Source organism: Gopherus flavomarginatus, chromosome 3, assembly GCF_025201925.1.
Source record: "Gopherus flavomarginatus isolate rGopFla2 chromosome 3, rGopFla2.mat.asm, whole genome shotgun sequence".
In the NCBI taxonomy this organism is placed as follows: Eukaryota; Metazoa; Chordata; order Testudines; family Testudinidae; genus Gopherus; species Gopherus flavomarginatus.
The window spans coordinates 229,257,583-229,281,747 of NC_066619.1; the positions used below are offsets into that span (position 1 = coordinate 229,257,583).

Consider the following 24,165-nt stretch of genomic DNA (forward strand, 5'->3'; position numbering starts at 1 on the left):
GGATTCACAAAAGCCAGTATGCTAGGTTGCTCCCCACCAAAGCATGCCAATGGGAGAGGCCAAGATGTGGGGTTATTCTAAGCCCTGCCCTCTCTCACTGACATATGTGCCTAAATCTGGGCTGAAGGGAGGTGCCTGCTTTTGCTTGAGATTCTCAGCTGGAAATCCTTTATTGAGGTTAGACACCTATGTTGCTTTTACAGGAAGCTGGGTGAGCATGACCTCCCCCATAACTTGTAGCCCTGTGAGTACAAGGGAACTCACCTCGGATGTAGCAGACCCCCTCTGGTTGAGAAAGAATCACTGGGCCAGAGAAAGCACACTTATGAGAATGACTTGGTAGCCTGGTGGTTAGAGGACTCCGCTGAGATGTGGGAGACCCAGAATCCTGTCTTCCTGTTCCAATAACTTTTTAAAATTATTTAGCCACAGTGGAACAGCTTCAACAGAATATCCCATAGCCAAGTGGCTACTGCACTTCCCTGAGATTTTTTTCATAGATTCATAGACTCTAGGACTGGAAGGGACCTCGAGAGGTCATCAAGTCCAGTCCCCTGCCCTCATGGCACGACCAAATACTGTCTAGACCATCCCTGATAGACATTTATCTAACCTACTCTTAAATATCTCCAGAGATGGAGATTCCACAACCTCCCTAGGCAACTTATTCCAGTGTTTAACTACCCTGACAGTTAGGAACTTTTTCCTAATGTCCAACCTAAATCTCCCTTGCTGCAGTTTAAGCCCATTGCTTCTTGTTCTATCATTAGAGGCTAAGGTGAACAAGTTTTCTCCCTCCTCCTGATGACACCCTTTTAGATACCTGACAACTGCTATCATGTCCCCTCTCTGTCTTCTCTTTTCCAAACTAAATAAACCCAATTCTTTCTGCCTTCCTTCATAGGTAATGTTCTCAAGACCTTTAATCATTCCTGTTGCTCTTCTCTGGACCCTCTCCAATTTCTCCACATCTTTCTTGAAATGCGGTGCCCAGAACTGGACACAATACTCCAGTTGAGGCCTAACCAGCACAGAGTAGAGCGGAAGAATGACTTCTCATGTCTTGTTTACAACACACCTGTTAATGCATCCCAGAATCCCAGATAGAGATACGTGTTCAAATCCCTTCTTCCCAGGTGGAGGGGAGACTTGAACTGGGGTGTTTCTCCCATCCCAGCTGACTACTCTAACCACTAGGCTAAAAAGGAGGTCATACTCCCCCAAGCCATTTTGTGTAAGCTCACCTATAGGGGCCCAATCCAATGGGTGAGTGCTGAGCATGCTTACCAGATCAGGTCTCCTGAGTTAGGGGAGGAACACCTATCTTTCCCCAGTTTGTGCATTGCTCTGGAGCTTAGGCCTCCAGACACCTGGTGTGGGGTTGCAGTGCACATGTCTACAGGCAGAGGCCTAGGTACCTGGGGAATTTGAGTACAAAGGTTTGGGCACTGAAAGAGTTTAAGCATCTACAGTACTTGGCAGCAGTTCAGTAGGGGGTTTGTGATTCCCAGTGGGGCCTGATTCCACAATTCAGGTGCCTAAAGTGACATCTAGAGGCCTAATTTCTTTTGTGAATCCAGCCCAAAGTGTCCATGCCACTTTTGAAAAAGAGATTTAGGCTCCTAAATCAGTTCAGCATTGCAATACTTAGCACAACAATGACTAAATAGCTTTAAAAATCTGTGCCCTAGAAACTAAAATGGTGTTTTGTTTTGAATGAAAGATTAGTTTCCATAGAATAAGAAGCCAGCATTTCAAGAGGTGCAGGAACGATATACTGGCTACAAGCAAGTATGCTCTCTAGGTAAAGGAAGGAGACCTGCTGGAGTATGCATACTACAAACTTGTCCAGTCTATGCTCTTATCAGTTACGCTACAGAATACAAGGCTCACCAGTCTCCTCCCTTAGGAGAGTAAATCATTTCCAGTGTTTTTAGGTTTCTTTTAGAATCAGGGCACAGGGGAAACAAACAACACAGTGCTGAGAGAAACCATCTTGAATTATTTGAGTGGGCATCGGGGTGGCTGATTTATAGCTTTATACAGTACCAAATGGTGGCAGCTATTAAGTATTACAGTCACCTATTGTAGTGGATAGAGAAAGTCAAATGTTAGCTTGAATATTTTTTTTCTAGTTATGCTTTCTCATCTCGTCTCTTTACAGGTGACTGGTGTCCTGCTTATTTCCACAGTAGGTTAAATGAGTATATTATATTAGTAGTCTGACAACAGAAAAAGGAAGAACAGAATAGTGGGAAGGGGACTCATGAGACATAACAGAGAAACACAGATAGAGTTGATTGGCAGAAACAAAAGGAAAGTAGCCCCAGAACTCAAAGTTGGTTTCTAGTGCCAAGGCCAAAAGGTATAGACTAAAATTTAGCAAGGGTGAAGTCATCTAAGCAAAAACTAGGTTCCTGTGCAGGTGTAACTCAGTAGCAGTATCTGTGAATGGCAATTTGATGGAAATTTTTAAAAGGAATTTAAGAAAAAATGCAATATTTTGTTATAGAGCAGTATGCTGTTTGGGATCTGGCTTTTCTCTCTGCATCTCACATTTCCCATACTACAGACTTAGAAGTACAGGTCTATTTCATATTGCGGCATAGATCGGGCATGATAGCGTAGGAAAAATAGAATTCTAACACAAACTTTGGAAGGAATTTAGGATGCATCTCTAGCACCACCTTAATCTTAAAAAGATAGGCCATGATTCTCCACTGCCTTACACCTTGTGGTGCAATCATTTACACTTGGCCCAAGTGGGTGTAAAAAACCCTCTACATACTGATTTGGTAGTCTCTTTGTACTCACCTTACATTCTCTAAAGGGGTTTTAAAGTTGCATCAATGTAACTTACACCCACTTTAAGACACAGAGCAGCATAAGGGATCTTCAAGTAAATGAGGTTCAGAGACACTGAATACAACAGTACTGTTCATATATGTAATATTAAAGCATGTGTATGAGTATTTGCAGGATTAAGGCCTAAAATAACTATATGGCACTCCACTGACAGCACAAGCACATCATTTGATCCCTTTCCAGGTGCTGTTTTATTATCTGTACAACGGTGAAGATGCACTTCCATCCTTTGCAAACAAGCTACAATGGTCTGCAAGCATTTTGTAAAGACATGATTCAGATAGCAGCTATACAGGTGACATCTGAAGTTGTCAGTTCTGTACCTGTGTCAGAAGTCTGAGATACAAGGATGTGGGTATACATCCCTATCACCAGATTTGTCTAAGGTCCACAGCACATTCCTCAAGAACTGGGATTCTCAATCTGGGGAGAAGGAGTGTGAACAGGTGTCACAGGGTTGTGACCCCCACAACCATTCCCACATTGCTAAAGGGGAGGAGAGGCCTGGTTATGTGGGAAGAGAGTTTCCACATGGAAAAGGCTGAACACCACTGTGCCAGAACACAGGATGATTGTTACTAGAGACACAGTTTAAACTTTCACAAGATAGGAAGTAAGATCTCCACTCTAGGAGGAACTTTCTTCATTTTAAGACATCAGGATAGACCTAGAATAAAAATCTTCCCTCTTTAGTCTGTGGGATTAATTTGACAGCTTTCTGTGGCAAGAAAATTTGAAAGTCCTGCAACATCATCTCCTCAATGCTGTTGATCTAGAAAGCATTATCACTAACTAGGACATCTCTATTGATCAAAATCTGGAGCCTTACTTTACAGTGCTCAGGACTCATATGACTGAGGTGACCAGGGACTATTGTCTATCAGAAATTGACTGACAGGCTATTTGCTCTGAAGCCTAATCGATTATGACTGTAACATTTGGAGGTTTAGGGCCTTTTGTTTCTGTCACATGGAAGAGGACCTTAAGTGTAGTGACTACTGAGATTTACTGGTAGTCTTCCAATGGTTTGATCCTTCTATCTGAACTGAATATGTGTACAATCACTCTTAACCTTTTGGTCAAAATCCTTGCCGTTCTTGAGTAAACCAGTTCCAGGAATAGTGTCTATTAGAGATTTCAATGCATGAGGGGGTAAAAAAAAAAGCCTACACAATTTAGAAGCTTGTACAACATTTATTTTCTTTATTGTCCAAGTGATATTAATAAATGATAATATGCTCTGTGATCAAATAACAGTTTTAACTTCACGTATGATTCTACAATAGCAGGTTTTTGTTTTTTTTTTTTTTTTTGGGGGGGGGAGTTCTAAAGTGCATCTCAGGACAACTTTATAACACTTTACCAAAAAAGACTCCAGTCATCTCCATTTGTTTTTTTAATAAATTGTCAACAAGGTGGCAATACAACTACAAGACACATTATAATTAACATTCTTTAAATTTTGCACCACTGAATATACTGTATCCACAACATTATGCCACATTTTCCATTAAGATGTTTAACATTTAATATATAGATTCCTATAAATTAAATGAAGCATTCTTTACGTAAGGTATAAAAACAAATTATTTTCTCTACAAGAATACTGTAACTTATCACACACACACACAAATAAACACAGATGAATCAACACAGGAATCTTGAATAAATGTAACACAGGTGAGCAGATAATATCAGTAATTGCTTATCTTCATAGTAAACATTAGCCTTATGCGTATCCCACTTGAATTCATTTAATTAAGAAGCTGAAAAGAAAAGGAAAATATGATTAAATGCTGAAAAATGCTTAGGAAACGTGCCATCACAAAATTAGTTTAGAAGAATCAACAAGAACTGTAAGAATTAAATAATTAAATCATTCAGTATTTGTAGGACACAATCTTTTAAAAAATGTATATGACACATTCAGTAATTAACAAAGTAAGCATGAAGTTATCAAAAACAAAAACCTGAATGACTGAATAAACTTAAAGATTATCCCATTAAAAATATTTTAAAATGCAAAATTTACTATAAGCACATATTTTCTTCCATTAAGTTAGGCTTTTGGTCTTAATATTAAAGGATATAAGCAAGCACTGCCACTCTCCTGCAGTATTGAAACACTTGTATTCCAAAGATTTGTTTATAACCATCCTTCTCCACAGCTCAAGTGGCCCAAGGGCATGCACAGCATACAAAAGTTGGCAAAAGTCAGTGGATCTGCAGATTTTTTAAAAAATCTATTTACTAAAATGTGTTGAAGCTCAGATGAAATTACTTCACTCAGTATTTATTACTGTCTCAACTCCCTTGGAAAGAAAACTTTAAATATACTGATCATACATATAGTGTTTTTCAAAAAACTTTACAGAGAAGATATGATTCACTATCCCCATTTTACAAATGGAGGAACTGAGACACAGAGAGGGGAAGAGCTAAATGCACAATGGGACTTGGGCACCTGACACTTTAGGCACCTGAGTCCAACATTTAGGTGCCATTCTGCTTCTCAGAACACTCACACAACTTCTCCCTAAAGTCCCTATGCTTCTACCTGTGGTCATGAGCAAAAGTGCTTAAGCACTGAAGCCACTGAGCTGCTTGGCACCCTATCTTACATCTTAGCACTGGCAGGATTCATGAACTCATTCTCAGAGCACACCTAACCTGCACAAAAGGCAGCTGGGATGAGCAGATCAATGATGGTCACCATCTTCATTGTACCCAATAGCTCAGTGGTTAGTGCATTTACCTGAGATGTGGGAGATCCATGTTTGAATCACCACTCTTTTGAGCAAGGACTTGATTGCAGGTCTCCCTCCTCCCAAGAGAGTGCCCTAACAACCATTCTATTGACAATAATGGGCTCGGGGAGAGGGCAATCTCTCTCTCTGTCTCTCACACACACAAAACACTTTTTATGAGAAAGTCCTGACCTGGACTAGGTACCTACCTCCAGGATCAGGTTAATATCTTTGAATCCTGAGTAGACATAGTGCCTCCCTCTGGCCTGGAGTTAGGCACTTACGTACCTTTGAGGGGCAGGAATTAAGCTATACCCTTCTTCTCAGCATTTCCTACTGACTAGTTTAGGCAGCTCTCTGTTCAGCTTGCTGGCTTTTGTGAATCCCATTCTTAGGCTCAAAATTCTCCCTATGCATTGTCTATGGAACCTAGTGCTTAACTCAAGATTGAGGATTCCACTGGATGATAGAGTGCCTAAAAGTTAGGTGCTCCAGTGACTAAATCCCTTCATAGATTGAATCCAAAGTGACTAGCCCAAGCTCACACACAGGAATAATAATAATAACTCAGAAATAGACTACTGTCTGTTGGTCTGGTGACCTTTTCCACAGGACTGCAATATTTTAGAGAACAGGGAAGGACTGCTATAGTTTCATTACCACATTCCTCTTTAGCTTCTTGTAAAATATTTTCCCCAACTTCTTACAGATAAGTTGAGTTCCCTGGCATACCTACTATGCAGATATTTGAGGGGAATAATCAGTTCTGTTTATGGTATTATTAATTATTACAAAATGTCCATACAAACACCATAAAAGATTAAGAACATTTACAAATATAGTTCCCATCACAGAGTCTACAAGATACAACCAGACACATGGCAAAACAGATGCCAACTGGTCAGAAGCTGCAGTGCGAGCAGGGCTTTCCAGGGGGGGCAAGTGGGGCAATTTCAGGGCCCCTGGAGCAGGGTCCTTCACTCGCTCCAGGGGCGGAAAACTCTTGCGGGGCCCAGGCCCATGGAGCTTCTTCCGCTCTGGGTCTTCGGCGGCAAAGGGTCCTTCTGCTCCAGGAACCGCTGCCAAAGTGCTGGGTCTTGGGTGGCAATTCAGCGGCAGGAAGACCCCAGGCCCCCTGAATCCTTTGTGCAGCCCTGAGTGTGAGGGGATTATTAAATCCCCATTTTGCTGAAAAGACTTCAAGATGCTTTCATGAAGAGGTGGAGATTTAGAGATACAGAATGGTCAGCTGAGAAGACATCACAACTGATCCAGACATAACATGATGGAAAGCGCAAAGCCAAGAGTGAGAAAAGGAAATGACGAGAGGAGTAAAGACAGACAATAATTCAACATTTTATATGTGCTAAACACTTCCTGTTTATCCTCTTCTCCAAGTGCTTCGAAATGGATTCCTTGAGGACCTGCTCCATGACTTTTCCAGAGACTGAGGTGAGGCTGTAGTCTGTAGCTCCCCAAATGCTCCTTCTTACCTTTTTTTAAAGATAGGCATTATATTTGCCTTTTTCCAATCGTTAGAGATTTCCCCCAATCACCATGAGTTTTCAAAGATAATGGCCAATGGTTCTGCAATCACATCAGCCAACTCCCTCAGGACCCTCAGATGCATTGCATTTGGACCCATAGATTTGTGCATGTCACGCTTTTCCAAATAGTCCTTAACCTGTTCTTTCACTACTAAGGGCTGCTCACCTCCTCTCCATACTGTGCTGCCCAGAGCAGCAATCTGGGAGCTGACCTGGTCTGTGAAGACCAAGGCAAAAAAAGCATTGGGTACTTCAGCTTTTTCCATATCATCTGTCACTAGGTTGCCTCCTCCGTTCAGTAAGGGTTCCACCTTTCCCTGACCTTCTTCTTGTTGCTAACATACCTGTAGAAACTCTTCTTGTTACCCTTCACCTCCCTTGCTAGCTGCAACACTGATTGTGTTTTGGCCTTCCTGATTAGATCACTGCATGCTCGAGCAATATTATTCCTCCCTAGTCATCTGTCAAGTTTTTACTTCTTGTAAGTGTCCTTTTCGTGTTTAAGCTCACCCAAGATTTCTGTGTTAAGTCAAGCTGGTTGCCTGCCATATTTGCTATTCTTTCTGTACATTGGGATGGTTCGTTCCTGCACCATCAATAAGGCTTCTTTAAAATACAGCCAGCTCTCCTAGACTCCTTTCCCCCTCATATTAGCTTCCCAGGGGATCCTGCCCAAAAGCTCCCTGAGTGAGTTAAAGTCTGCTTTTATGAAGTCCTGGGTCCATATTCTGCTACTCTCCTTTCTTCCTTTTCTCAGGGACCTGAACTTGGCTATCTCACGGTCACTGCTGTCCAAGTTGCCACCCACTTCTACTTCCCCTTCCAATTCTTCCCTATTTGTGAGCAGCAGGTCAAGAGGAGCATGGCCCCTAATTGGTTCCTCCAGCACTTGCACCAGGAAGTTGCCCCCAACACTCTCCAAAAACTTCTTGGATTGTCTGTGCACTGCTATTTTGCTCTCCCAGCAAATGTCAGGGTGATTGAAGTCCCCCATGAGAACCATGGCCTGTGATCTGGAAACATGGATGTGGTGATGATGGAGTACACCTCTCTAACCGAGAAAGGGATGTTTTTAGCCATTGTCAAGGAGGGAATTGTTAAGTATTTGGGAACCAAGGGGGAAATAGAGGAGAGGAGGCCAAAATATTTGTGACTCCTGCTTGTGACAGGTGTCCAGTGCAGGCACATGTTCCATAGAGGGTCCAGTCTCCTGCTAAACTGGAATTGCACATGGACTAAGGGGAAGGCATCCCCCAAGGAAGCTGGGGAATGCGGCTGGGGCACTTAATGTCTAGTACAGCGAGGGACAACTCTCTTTCCTCAGCTTCTTAACCGTCATATGAGGGAAGGGCGGTGGGTCCCAGCAGTCGGCTGCAGACTAGCTGTGGAGCAATGAAGTAATGACAGCAGGCCTCAACCAGGCGGAAACAATTAAGCAAGGAATCATGGCCAACACTATGAGTTATTGTTGAGTAGTTACCAGATATGTTTAGTTAATTAACCATATCACTTGTATCTTGTCTTGTTCCTCTACTTCTGGGACAATGATCAGAAGATAAGATACCAAACATACCAGACATAGCATTATGGAAAGTGCAAAAACAAGGTCGGGAAATGCTGATGAAAGGAGGACTAAGGTAAAATGATTAAGAAGAGCAGTGGCGATGAGAGGAGAAATAGAGTAAATTGGGGGCAGAGATCGGAAGGTCTCCGAATTACATAGGGTGAGAAGCACAAATATATGATAAGAAACTGGAAGACAATGAATACTTTTACAGAAAGGGGATGTGGTTAGAGCTACGGTAGGGAAAAGATGAATTTAGCAGTGACAGTTTGGAGAGATTAGATGGGAGACAGGTGAGAATAAGTGGGTGAGGTGAGACAGGACAAAGTTACAGTAGCAAGAAGAGAAATGATCCACGTTGAGGACAAGGATTTTGGCAATGGAAGCACTGAGCAAAGGAACGATCTTAGAGATATACAGTGAAGATACTAGATATAGGGGACTGTCATAAACAGATAGCTAAGGGTTAATGTTCTTTTACCTGTAAAGGGTTAACAACAGTAACCTGAAACACCTGACCAGAGGACCAATCAGGAAACAAGACTTTTTAAAATCTGGGTGGAGGGAAGTTTTGGGAGTGAGTTCTTTGTTCTTTTGTCTTGGGTCTGACCCTTTCGGCTATGACAGTGATCTTTCTATCTCCTGGCTTTCTAATCTTCTGTTTCCAAGCTGTAAGTACAAGGATAATAAGACAATAGGTTTATATTGTTTTCTTTTGTATTTACATGTGTGTAGTTGCTGGAATGTTTTAAATTGTATTCTTTTTGGATAAGGCTGTTTATTCATTTTTTCTCCTTTAAGCAATTGACCCTGTATATTGTCAACTTAATACAGAGACTATTTTTAATGTCTTTTTTCTTACTTTTTTATATAAAGCTTTCTTTTTAAGACCTGTTGGAGTTTTTCTTTAGTGGGGACTCCAGGGAATTGAGTCTGCAGCTCACCAGGGAATTGGTGGGAGGAAGAAGTCAGGGGGAAAATCTCTTTGTGTTAGATTTACTAAGCCTGACTTTGCATACCCTCTGGGTGAGGGGGAAGAAAGATTAGATCTCTCGGTACTTGTGTTTCCAGGACTGGAAGCAGGGAATCTCCTAGGGTCGTCCAGGGAGGGGAGCCTGGGAGGAAGTAACAAGGAAACAAGGGGAGGGGGTTATTTCCCTTTGTTCTAAGACTCAAGGCATCTGAGTCTGGGGGTCCCTCAGGGAAGGTTTTGGCAGTGAGCTAGGCACTGTATAATTCCTAGCTGGTGGCAGCGATACCAGGTCCAAGCTGGTAACTAAGCTTGGAGGTTTTCATGCTAACACCCATATTTTGGACGCTAAGGTCCAGATCTGGGAAGAAATGTTATGACATGGTGGGTGAGGTGAGACAGGACAAGGTTACAGTAGCAAGAAGAGAAATGATCCACATTGAGGACAAGGATTTTGGCAATGGAAGCACTGAGCAAAGGAACGATCTTAGAGATATACAGCGAAGGTACTACATATAGGGGACAGAGCACAGTGAAGAGTCAAAGACTATATCAAGATTATGAACCTGTTAATGGTGATAAAGAAAAAATCATAGAAGAGAGGGTTAGAAAGAAATAGGAGAGATTCAGTTTTGGGGGAGAGGGGGATGAGTTGCAGATGGTGACTGAATGTCCAAGATGACATGTTGGAAAGACAGCTGTAGATGCAAGACTGGATGAAACAGGAGACGCTGGAGACAGAGAAGCTGATTTGGAAAACAGCATAAAGTTGGAAGCTATGGAGAAAAGAAAGACAGAAAATGAGGAGGACTGGGAACAGAACACAGAGGGACATCAAAAACTAGGGGGGAAAGCCATTAAAGGAAATAGTGAAGGAATGCATAGGAAGGCTGGAAGAGAAGTAGGAAAGTAGAGTAACATATGCCATGAAACATGATAAAATAGAATGAGAGAGGGATCAACACTGTTAAAGGCAGCAGGCAGATCAAGAAGGATGAGGACAAAACAGATTAAGTGGGCTGGTACTGTAAAGCCCCATCAGTGGAGAGCCACACTCTTGCATGACTTAGGATCTGTGTTACAGAGGAAGACATCTGCTATCCAGAACTTGTCAGCACTGAAAGAACGGAGCTTTGCTCCCACAAACATTAGGAGCTTCACATGAACAGAATGTATCTGCAGTGCAGATTTCCTAAGCCCCTACAGGAATTGAATTCCACTTTTGGCTGGCTTAGGAGCCCCGATGAGGCTGAGTTATCTCCTCAAGCAGTCATCTCTCTATGCTGCTTCTTTCTGTAGAGCAAATAAAATGATGATGGAGAAGCTGAGGAGTTGGAAGGTGACAGAAAAATGGCAATTTGTGAATTGAGTATTTCTGAGAGTTAGCCAGATTTGAGGTATGCAGCCTATTTGGCAAAATGTCACAAGCTTGAACATGAATCTCAGTAAATATTTATTAGAAATAGATTTACCAGTTCATAAATTCCAAGTAAATCCATTTAATTATGCAAAAAGACAAGCTAGTAATAACTATTTACTAAAACAGCTGAACATAAAAGCATCTAGTCAGTTATAAACATATTTTACCCTTACTTTTAACCCTTTGTCTACCTGAACAAATATTCCTTCTGTTAAATACTGTCTTACAAAGAACACATAACATAACATCGCCTGTCTTACTAACAGTTGATTACTTGACCTCCCCAAAATAATTCTACTTAACTTCCTTCAGCTTGTGTTGAGCTATTGAAACAACTGTGTGGAAATGCAGCGAGGGTCTGTATGGAGAGCATATAGGATTCATGTACTGAAATGAACTTATGCAATGTCAAAAGACATTTCTAATTACCATAATGCTCATATTTTCTAAGTGTACGTGAGGAATTTTTCAGCTACCCAGTATTTCACCATTTGTCTTTGGTTTGGTTGCATGAACTGGTATTTTCTAAGCAATCATCCAACAGTTCATGTTTGATTTTATTTTATTATATAAATATTACAAATCTGAGATGTGGTCTCTGCTTTGACTTTTTTATATTTATAATGACATGCAGAAGTTTAGTTCCTCTTGTCTGTTGCTCAGTGCTGATGTAGCTATCCTTCCTTTCTTGGTTTCTTTATCTTTTCTCCTAGGTTTACTTATTTTAATAGCTCTTGAATGTAATGGCTACTAATGATAACATACTGACCATAAAACATTATTTTACAATAGTAACCACCATTTAAAAACATAAATTAAAGACAATATTGACAGACTTCTAGATAATTAAAAAACTATTTGTCACAATTTTTGCAGTTGTAGAAAACATCTAAAATCAAGCTGATAAAAAGGAAAAGAAAAAAGGACGCTCATGAAGGCTCTGAATTTGAAGGGACAGTTAAAGACTTCCAAGTGAAGGTTAATGGAGCAGCTGTTTTTGAGCCTGAAGACCTTTATTTATCCCCCAAACAGGTAAACTAAAGGAAGAGCCAGAGCCAGTTATTATATAAGGGCTTGATTCAAACCCCATACATATCAATGAGGTTTGGATCAGTAAGTTTTGGATCAGACTTTGAATATGCCTCAACCCTATCCTGAAGAAACCAGTGCTAGGATTGTTAAACCTCCTCACCTTCTGCTGCCAAGACTGCTCGTACAGAGGCTAATTAGAGCCAAGAGTCGTAGTAATGCTTTGTGACCTGGACATCACACTGCAATGGACTGTACCTCCTTTTAAAAATAATTAGCTGAATTGAACAACACATCAATCAATCCTTATCACTAAGTCATGGACCTTACAAATTAGTCCTTCTGGTTCTTTTCTTGGGAAAAACTAAATGTTGTCAAAAGTGTTATTCTATAGGAACACTGAGTAAACATTTGCTTATGTGATTATCACAATTCTTTTATTAAGGAGCTACTGTCTCTTTAAACTACTGAAACCACATAAACAAAGTGGCACTGTCAACTTGAAATGTACTAATTATAAGAGAGTTTAAAATAGTTTCTGTAGGTATGTTTGCCCCTGCCAAAGTTTTGTAAGTTTATAATTGCATTCTTCTGTTTATTTAAAAAATGTATGTGACCAGACTGCTGATAGGTAACATAAAAGGGGAATGGGAGAAGAGTGGGTACTGACTAAAAAATAGTAAATGAAACAATTTCAGACAAGTTCTAATGTTCTAATTAATCTGTCATCTTGCTGTCAACTTTATTTACTCTCAGAAAAATGCACAGATGACAGTGATAAAAAATGGCAACGGTTTTCGAATAAGCAGAATCTAATTTAATATGGTTTATTTCCAGTGATGATGGTAAGGGATAGGCAGCTGAAAGGCCTGCTGACAATGGATGAAATCTATCAGTTGATCAACCAGAGAACCAACACTGGAATACCTTCCTGTAGACTATGACAGAACTCCAGGATGTGTACTTGTGCAACCCTGGTTGGGAACACACAGTCACATACAAGTATACACTCTGCTTCTGACTGGGGGTTTCATTTCACAGCCACTCAAAAGTATCCCTTAATCATCCAAACTCCTATTCTTCATTGCTTTTGTTGAAGACAAATATAAAAAAGATTTTCAGTTTCTCAGCCCTTGCTGAGTCACTAATTTAATCACTCCGCTTATTAAGGCCTAACTTTTACTCTAAGCCCCCTGCAAATACATAAATTGTCTGAAGACCAGACCTAGCACTAAATTGCTCCCAAGGAGAGGGGAACTTTATGATAATGAGCCCCTATACCTGACAAAGATTACTTCCTCTGCCATGCCTGTTGGTATATTGGTGGGCAAAGGACCCACCACATGGCCACTCATATATACAGTAGATTGATAGTAGCCACATGAAGGCTGCTTTTCTCTCTGTGCCTCTACTTACACCGTTCCTCTCCTGAGTTGCAGAGTTAGACCCATGGCAATTTAGCATTATTTAAAAATTTACTTTTTGTTTTGCATGTTTTTCCTCTAATACAGTGGCTCTCAAACTTTCCAGACTACTTTACCCCATTCAGGAGTCTGATATGTCTTGCATACCCCAATTTTCACCTCACTTAAAAACTACTTGCTTATATAAGAATGGCCATACTGGGTCAGACCAAAGGTTCATCTAGCCCAGTATCCTGTCTTCTCTGGCAGTGGACAATGCCAGGTGCCCCAGAGGAAATGAACAGAACAGGTAATCATCAAGTGATCCATCCCGTCTCCCATTCCCAGCTTCTGTCAAATGGAGGCTAGGACAGAGGTGGGCAAACTATAGCCCGCAGGCCACATCTGGTCCGCGGGACCGTCCTGCCCAGCCCTTGAGCTCCCAGCTGGGGAGACTAGCCCCCAGCCCCTCCCCTGCAGCCTCAGCTTGCTGTGCCACCAGCGCTCTGGGTGGCGGGGCTGCGAGTTCTTGCCAGGCAGTGCAGCTGCATGAGCTGCCAGGTGTACTGTATTAAATTGCTCCCCACAGGATTGTGCTACTTATGGTGTACTACTTACAGCTGCCAGTCCTGGTGCTTTGTAAGTAGCACATTCCTGTGGGGAGCAATTTAATACACTACACTGGACCTCCATACAGTTTCAGAACCCAAATGTGGCCCTCAGACCAGAAAGTTTGCCTACCCCTGAACTAGGGACACCATCTATGCCCATTCTGGCTCATAGCCATTGATGGACCTGTCTTCCATGAATTTATCTAGTTCTTTTTTGAACCCTGTTCTAGTTTTGGCCTTCACAATATCGTCTGGCAAGGAGTTCCACAGGTTAATGGTGCACTGTGTGAAAAAAATGCTTCCTTTGTTTGTTTGTTTTAAACCTGCTGCCTATTAATTTCATTTGGTGGGCCCTAGTTCTTGTGTTATGAGAAGGAGTAAATAACACTTCTTTATTTATTTTCTCCACATCAGTCATGATTTTATAGACCTCTATCATATCCCCGCTTAGTCGTTTCTTTTCCAAGCTGAAAAGTCCCAGTCTTATTAATCTCTCCTCATATGGAAGCCGTTCTATACCCCTAATATTTTTTGCTGCCCTTTTCTGAATGTTTTCCAATTCCAATATATCTTTTGGGAGATGGAGCGACCACATCTGCACACAGTATTAGAAAATCAGACATAAAAATATAAAAAGTCACAGCACACTATTACTGAAAATAATTGTTGACTTTCTCATTTCTACCATATAATTATAAAATAAATCAACTGGAATATAAATATTGTACTTACATTTCAGTGTATTGTAGGTAGAGTGGTATAAAAAAGTCATTTTCTGTATGACATTTTAGTTTGTATTGACTTCGCTAGTGCTTTATATGTAAAACTAGGCAAATATCTAGATGAGTTGATGTATCCCCTGTAAAACCTTCACGTACCCCTAGGGGTTCACATATCCCTGGTTGAGAATCACTGCTCAAATACATACATAAAAGCCTCTAGCATCTGCTCACGAGGACAAAGACTATAAAAGACATGAATGATGAGAGAGCAGAGGGAGGGCTTTTGACTCAGTGGTAGGCTTCTGATGAAGGACCATGCCTTCACAGACTTTTTGTTTAAGTAACTGATGAATGTAGATTAGAAATATTGACAGAATTAGGCTAATAGTTCCGAATAAACAGCAACACTGAAGAATCGTGAAGGAAAAACAGTATGCAGAGGCTTATTTTTTTGCCTTCTTCATAAAGAAGTGGGGTAGAATAGGCAAGATATCTAAATACATGGCTTGAGAGGTGGTTTTAAAGGACTTAAAATTGTTGGGCCCTAGAGCACTCTGAGATACTGTATTGATGAAACCAAATGGGGATATTGGTTTGATAGCAACAAACCAGGAACCAGTAGTGTTAAAGGAAAAGGGAATTGTGAAGAATTTATGTCTGCATGGAGAATGAGCAAGTAGACAATAGTATCAAAAAATCTGGTAGTTCATTTCAGGAAAGCACCCAACGGTTATCTTAATCTTATCAAAGCCTCTTGAGACTGAAAAATTGGGCAGGAGGTCTCAAGAAAAGAAAGACTCCTTTACAAGAATCTTGGGACTTCCTGCTGTTGGGTTTGACCAAAAATACTGTGAAAACAGCAGTCAGCCATTCAGCTTCCAGCTTGATGCAGGAAGTGCAAAGATGCACAAAAGCATTTAAAATTAGAGAAGCCAAACTTTGAACCCAAAATATGTTCAATTAAGGTTCAATGTGGGTGAAGGATGGTTTTGTTTGTATTGTAAGCAAACCTATTTGCTCATCTCCAGCCAACATGGAGAAAAGAGGGAATCATAGTGTTTTGGTAGAGAGGCAGATGCATATATACCCGGAATAGAGCTTAAACAGTGTAAAAGTGGAATTGATAGGAGTTAATGTAGGTCCACATTCACGAACAACATGGTATTTAACTACTTATGGACAACAACAAATAGCACTGCAAAGCAAAGTAGAGCAGGAAGCCCATCCATACAGTACACTGAAAAATGTTATATTGTGCATGTAACTGAAAGCTGACTGGAAAGTAGAAGTAAATTTAGAATTTCATTGCAAAGGGAAAGACTTCTATAAGAGGGACTGTCAGGAACAGAAAGGAGGCAGTATTGGTGAAAGAGAATTAATCAGAAACAGAAGAGGGCATTTGGGGAGAAAACAACATCAAGAAAATCAGTATGGACCTTCAACAAGAATACTTGCATTCAAGGTGGAGAGAAACCCAAGGCAATAACTGAAAGTACGTTTTTAAAATTGCATTGCCTTCAAGCATACAAGCAAATCATAGAATGCACTTGTCATCTTACTACTCTGTATTGTATTTTTTACTGTGCTTATTTTGCTCTGTACAGATTATATGAATAATTCCCCATGTGACTGAAATAGAGTAGTTCATACAGTTTCTCTCTCTCGTGGTGGGAACATACCATTATTTTTTTGCAAGCAAGCTACAAAACAATTCTCATATAAGAGAGCAGCTTATAAGTGCTTTATGGGTAAGGCATACGGGAAAATGTTCAAGATCACTATAAAAGAAAGTAACTAATTATTTCAACCAGGGCCGGTTCTAGCAATTTCGCCGCTCCAAGCACGGCGGCACGCCGCAGGGGGCGCTGTGCCGCTCGCTGGTCCTGTGGCTCCGGTGGACCTCCCACAGGCATTCCTGCGGAGGGTCCAATGGTCCCGCGGCTCCAGTGGAGCTGCCGCAGGTGTGTCTGCGGGAGGTCCATCGGAGCCGCGGGACCAGCCTGCGGCAGGTCCACAGGAGCCGCCTGCCGCCCTCCCAGCAACCGGCAGAGCGCCCCCCCGCGGTGTGCCGTCCAAACCACGAGCTTGGTGCACTGTGGCCTGGAGCCGGCCCTGATTTCAACATTAAATGCCACAATTCAAAAACTGTTATTTCAGCAAAATGGAGAAATCCCAACACTCTGCTGCTAGAAAAGTGGACTTGCAAAGGCATAAGAAGTCCCCTCTATGGACAAATGACTAACTCTGGAAGAAGCTGTTCAGTACATATTTAAGCAAACTGTTTTTTCTTCTTTTATTATTGTTATATTTACCCAGTAAGAAATATTTATGCTAACTCCAATCATGAGCGTATCTTGCGATTGACATTTGGTCCCAGTTTGCCTATTGCTGCGTTATTTTTCATGGTGTAAAAATGTATTGATAACTAGAGTAAAATTATAAAAAAATCACTATAGCAGAGATTGGAGCAGCTTCAGAAGAAAACATTACTTACATTAATTTCTGACTTTACAGTACAGAGTAATTTATTACACAAATAATGGACCTCACAGAGAGTGAACAATATGCAAATGTGCTGTATCACATTTTTTCTGCAGTGAAAAGAAAACTAACCACACACACATTCACAGCTTCTGCCCTCCTCCTCTTTTCAATCAACAGCTGAAGTAACAATGGCAGAGGCAATACTGCGGTCAGGGGTCAGCGAGCAGCAGCATTCCTACCATAATGTTTTATGTACTTTTATAAAAGGAAATAACCTCCTTTCTCCAGTCGCTGACTCTTGATTTATTTTGATTTATCTTCGTTTGATTTCATCTTGATATATCTTACCTCACTGAGGTCAGTGATGGGAGGAGAGAGGATGCATACAAGGAGACGTGTTATTTCTTAAATCCTTTATTGATGGACACTGCTTCAGTAAAGATTTACATGGTTGTTCGGTGACAAACAGCAAACAAGTAATTTAGTATTTTTAACTTTCTCTGAAGAGGGACGATGGTGGATTTGTGATGTTGCTTGTAGCTCTGTTTGTACAGCATGAACGTCATTTCAAATATTACTTTTTAAATGCATGAAAATATGAGCTGAAAAAGAAACCAAAACAGTCACCTCTATGCTTTTTTCAAGACTGTCAAATGTTATAGTTAACATGTCCCATTTCATTTTTAGGGCCAAATTCTCAGCTGATAGAAACTGGCATAGCTCCCTCTGGCCCTTCGTGTTCATTGCACAGGTGAGGTTTACCAGCCCAAAGAAAACAAAAGGTAATAACCATTTCCCATGTATCCACCAGCTGCATAATGTGAAGAACTCAAAAAAGTAACAGGATATTTCAGGGGTAGGCAACCTATGGCACGAGTGCTGAAGGTGGCACGCGAGCTGATTTTCAGTGGCACTCACACTGCCTGGGTCCTAACCACTGGTCCGGGGGCCTCTGAATTTCAATTTAATTTTAAATGAAGCTTCTTAAACATTTTAAAAACCTTATTTACTTTACACACAACCTTAGTTTAGTTATATATATTATAGACTTATAGAAAGAAACCTTCTAAAAATGTTAATGTATTACTGGACTGCGAAACCTTAAATTAGAGTGAATAAATGAAGACTCGGCACACCACTTCTGAAACATTGCCGACCCCTGGGATATTTTATTACTCAAATACAGACTGGAGATTATTCAACAGAAGAAGTCAGGTTAGGTAAGGATTTCCTTCTGCTGCATAACATGTACATTAAATATAAAAAAGAAATGATATTCAATGTGATACTATACAAAGCAGAACAGAAGAAAGGGTGAGAAGCAAAAGATAGGAGATGAACATTGAGAACACAGAGAAAGAACATTGTAAAAAAACATAACCTGGTACCATTGTCAGTAACACATTTGGTATTTTTCAAATATATTTATCATCGTGTGGATAAATTTGCACGATTAGTGGTAAAAGGAAAACAATTTATAAGGCTACGAAAATACCAGGAGAGGGAGACAAACAATACAGACCAACTAAAAAAAAGGGAGAGTAAATAAATACTACGGATACAATTTTTCCTAAGTACAATATAGACATGAAATAAAAGTGGCTAAATGAGGGAAATTAATTATTTAAATATAAAAGGGTCTTTATGTTCTGTCCTTAGTGTTCTGTGAGTGCATGCACACACATACACAACCATTGATGAGAATTACATGCATGACATGAGAAGAAAATTGAGCATTAAAATTTAACAGGACCCAGGCAAACAGGGAAGAAGATAGTATGATCACTAAGGATTACTGTAGAAGACAAGTTGATATCAATTACCTTTTTATTCACAAATGAGAAGGTAAGACTCCAATGGCTAGGGTCAAGTTTCACCAATGAGGCAGGGAGAAATGTTAGAAAGGTTTGACATAGCATTGGAGCAGATAGGCAAAAAGTGAATAAACGTTGACTGAGTAGCATGCGAAATCTCAAGGTGCAAAAGGAGTAACAGCTTTAGAGATATTAATTAATTCTCCAGTGTGAGGAACACACCAAAGGACTGAATTGTGAATAATTTGTTCCAGTTATCTGTAAAATAACAAAAAAGAATCTAGGCATACAAGTCTGTAACCTTACTTCACTTCACCAGGAGGGGAGATATTAGAAATGCTAATAAAAAAGAAACCTAGTTAGAATGGAATATTTAGTAAGCACTGTCTAATTTAGTTTGGCTTCAAAAAAAAAAGTGTGCCTTGTGAATCTGCTTGAATTTTTAAAGAACATTACTGATTTGGTAGGAATCAAGGAGATTGTAAGGGTATATCTTAAGGTAGGATTTGGTCCATGAGTCTACTGATTCCATTATGGTAATAACTTGCTATAGCCATATCTTATGATGATGTGATAAACGTACACATTTCAGTATTATACTTGATCCTCTATGATATCTTTGTTCTATTCCAATGTTAAAGCTGTGGAAGAAAAATAAATCTTCTCTTATATATGCTGTGTATGTCCATTTAAACTTCTTGGATTTTAAAAGAAAGGTCTGATGGATTATACAGTTTTCTTCTATTTCTTAATGTTTTTATTCTCTCATCTTGGACAATGTTTTAGTGAAGGATGGGTCTGGAATACACACAGGCTTTTGATTTGTACCAAATACACTGGCTAGAAGAGATATGGAGTCTTCCTGAAAACCTGCTGAGTGGACAGTAGTGATCTAGTAAGGTGGAGAATCTACTCCAGTGGCTATTCAAGTATTATTGAATGGGAAATAGATCAATGTGGAACATGTTAAGCAAAACATTTATACTATTTTCAGAAGAAAATGATAGTAAGCCAAAAAGGAGGGAGAAGATGTGTTTCAGATTCTTTGTGCTGATTCAAAGGGTACAGGAAGCATGAATGGGGTGAAACTGAGCAAATGAAAAATTAGGCTTAACACCAAGGAAACGATTACTAAAAGTGAGGTGTACTCAGGGCTGGTGCAACCTATTAGGCGACCTTGGCAGTTGCCTAGGGTGCTAGGATTTGGGGGGCGGCATTTTCTTCGGCAGCGACTGGGGCGGCTGGATCTTCGGCCACCCTGGTCGCCGCCGGCATTTAGGCGGAGGGATCTGGAGCAGGGGGGCATGGGGAGGGCCACCTGAAGCAAGTAAGGGGGGGGCACACAGAGGAACACCCCACCCCAGCTCACCCCTGCTCCGCCTCCTCCCTGAGCATGCCGTTACTGCTTCACTTCTCCCGCCTCCCAGGCTTGCGGTGCCTATCAGCTTAGGAGGGGGAGAGCTGCCATGGGAGGGGGTCACCTCAGGGCAAAGGGCGGGTGGGGAGCTGCTGCGGGGGAGGTGCCTCATGCTGGGGGGCGGAGTAGGGAGGGCGCGAAACATCCTTGCACTGATCCTAGCTGTGAAATACTTTCAACATGGTAAGTGGTAAATACCCTATGATTTGCATCAATGAAAATGGGGGTGGACTAAATAAGCAAGATTATTCTTACTATTAATTATATGAATTCCAATATGCATTAAGTTCACCTGTCAACAATGAATTCCATCTGCCATTATGCTGCCCTTTTACCTAGCTTTGTTAGGTCCCTATGAAGTTCTCACAATTTTCTCAGTCATCTGCAAACTTTGCTACCATTATTCTTTTCCGGATCATTAATACTTTAAACAAAAACCATCCTAATATCAAATCTTGAGCTTCTCACTGTCGTCGTGCTGAAAAAACTGTTTAATTTCCTTTGCAGAAGTCTTTCTGGCTTATTCATGTCATTATGCTAATCTAATTGTTTAGACATTCCATTTTTAAATATAGTTTCAACCTGTTTTCCTGGTACTGAAATAAGGCTTGCCAGTATGTAATTCCAAGGATTTACTCCTGTGTTTTTTCCAAATGTAGGTATTATATTTGCTACCCTCCAGCTATCATAACCTTAGTCCCAGATTTGGACCTTAGCGTCCAAAATATGGGGGTTAGCATGAAAACCTCCAAGCTTAGTTACCAGCTTGGACCTGGTACTTGCTGCCACCACCCAAAAAATTAGAGTGTTTTGGGGCACTCTGGTCCCCCTGAAAAACCTTCCCTGGGGACCCCAAGACCCAAATCCCTTGAGTCTCACAACAAAGGGAAATAATCCTTTTTCCCTTCCCCCCTCCAGGTGCTCCTGGAGAGATACATAGACACAAGCTCTGTGAAACTACACAGAGTGACTCCCCCTCTCTGTTTCCAGTCCTGGAAACAAAAGCACTTTCCTATTCCCCCAGAGGGAATGCAAAATCAGGCTAGCAATCCAACACACAGATCTCCCCTTGATTTCTTCCTCCCACCAATTCCCTGGTGAGTACAGACTCAATTTCCCTGAAGTAAAGAAAAACTCCAACAGGTCTTAAAAGAAAGCTTTATATAAAAAAAAGAAAGAAAAATACATACCAATGGTCTCTCTGTATTAAGATGATACAATACAGGGTCAATTGCTTAAAAGAATATTGAATAAACAGCCTTATTCAAAAAGAATACAAATCAAAGCACTCCAGCACTTATATTCATGCAAATACCAAAGAAAAGAAACCATATAACTTACTATCTGATCTCTTTGTCCTTACACTTAGAAACAGAAGACTAGAAAGTAGAAACTGCTTCTCCAAAGCTCAGAGAAAGCAGGCAGACAGACAAAAGACTCAGACACACAATTCCCTCCACCTCGAGTTGAAAAAATCCGGTTTCCTGATTGGTCCTCTGGTCAGGTGCTTCAGGTGAAAGAGACATTAACCCTTAGCTATCTGTTTATGACACCAGACCTCTGATATAATAGCCAATTTTAATGTTAGGTTGCTGAATGAGTGATGCTATTGGATTTAAAAATCTCCATATGAAGAACTGAATAATTCTTTCATTAATTTATTTTTAATTTCTCTTCTAAAGTATCTGTCTATACAATTTTCATTGCTTGGTAATAGTGTATTCCAATTCACATACAGGGATAGAAGTTTTCTGAAACAGATTAAACTACAGTTTTAAGAAGACATACTAAACTCTATGAATATGATTCACAGAATAACCTCTGCAAACAAGGAAATAATGCAAAAAATAGTTTTACTGTTATCACAAAACTATTAGAAAGTATTTTTTTAATTTCTCTCTGGCTGAAAACATCCATGTCAGGTGCTTTACCATAAGAAAGGTTTTTATGGCTAGAATGGATTGTTAGAATAGTGTGACAGGCATAGTTTCACAACAATGAAGACCTTGCTGTGGAATATAAAAAACCAAAACCAAATTAAACTACAAAAGGCATTTGTGGAAAAAGCACAAATATTCCCTAAATCGTCCAGTCACACAGTCTGCATATCATAAAGTGGCAGAAATTTTTTTTCTTGATTTGTAGCTGTCTTCCAAAAGGGAATATAAAAAAGGCTTTTAAGAACATCTAGAACTGGGATATTTCATCTTGCAAATTATTGTTTATATCATACCAAAATTGTTCCAGACACTTTAGAGACAGGTGAGTAGACAAGGTCCCTATGCAAAAGGGTGTACAATGTTAATAGACATAGATACAGGGATAGAATATATCACAAAGCAAATGATTCAGCAGTGAAGTTCAGCACATACATTTTGTTAATTCCAAGAGCTGTTAACATAGTATTTAATATTTTAGTAATATTTGTTGGGCCACATTCACTGTCAATAAGAAACTGAGCTACTGTCTCCTACCTAGCCTTCACTAATGGGTTTCTTCTGGAGATACTGGATAAAAACATGCACCCCACCAACAGAAAGTAGGGAGGGTGGCAATACAAACTATGTCTATTCTCCCTTATAGAGGAGAGTGCCCTCACTGGTTCAGCTGACCTGCTGGAGTTTGCAAGCTATTCCTCTTCTGCTAGTAAAGGTAAATCAAGCAAGTTATTCATAAACATTCTTAGAGGGGAGGAATAGAGCTTGTAGGTCTGTTGGGAACAGAGTGTTTTGGGGAAGAACTTAAAGAAGCACAAGTTAAACAGGAACATGGTAAACTAGGAAAGGAAAGGAATATTTTAATAGTGCTGTACTTTGGGTCTGATTAGCTTAATCCTTCGGAGTTCAAGGTACAGTCATTTCAAAACAAATATAAATAAGCACACAAACATCACTTTTTAAAAATGCCATATGTATTAACGTTCAGGGTTTGCTGACATATACATTTAGATAAGGCTGCAGGTACAGGAGCACCAATGGTCATCAAGTGTTTTTAATTGTATTGCTGTGTAGCAGCAAAAATGCATGTGGTATCTAACTAAGGGTTCGTCTTCACTACTGGGAGATCATTGCTGCTGCAATTGATGCAGTGGGTGTCGATTTAGCGGGTCTAGTGAAGACCTGGTAAATTGACAGCAGAGTGTTCTCTGGTCGACTCTGATATTCCAGCTCCCCGAGAAGAGTAATGTAAGTCAACCAGAGAGCATCTCCGATCGACGCAGCACAGTGAAGACACTGTGGTAAGTCGGCCTAAACTACGCTGATTTCAGCTACGTTATTCACATAGCCGGAGTAGCATACCTTTGGTTGATTTACCCGGGTAGTGTAGACAAGGCCTAACTCAGCAGAAAGGAGATATAAAAACAGGCAAGGCAAGACCACAGGAAACACTCAGCTCCCAGAGTATCATCTCATTTGGGGTTTATCTCTTGACATGGTCTATGATTTTCAAAACCCTGAATAACACTAGCTGTAGCTATCTGAAAGATCACATTTCCTGTGATGACTACATGACAAATTTGTTCCATCGCAGAAATAAAGCTGTCAATGAACAGAAAAGGCTTATATCGGTCA

The 24,165-nt window shown here is 40.5% G+C and overlaps 1 protein-coding gene across 5 annotated transcripts in view; it reads right to left on the minus strand.

Moving 5' to 3' along the window:
- TUSC3 (tumor suppressor candidate 3) overlaps positions 1 to 24,165 on the minus strand; it is a 498,607-nt gene that overhangs the window by 194,695 nt on the left and 279,747 nt on the right. For 3 of the 5 annotated variants that reach the window (XM_050947920.1, XM_050947918.1, XM_050947919.1), the window contains one exon: positions 4,080 to 4,631. In XM_050947920.1, coding sequence (XP_050803877.1) covers positions 4,616 to 4,631 — 16 coding nt within the window. In that variant the 3' untranslated portion in view covers positions 4,080 to 4,615. Of the gene's footprint in view, positions 1 to 4,079; positions 4,632 to 24,165 lie in introns of those variants that run through there. The other 2 variants (XR_007773580.1, XR_007773581.1) reach the window with 1 other exon arrangement.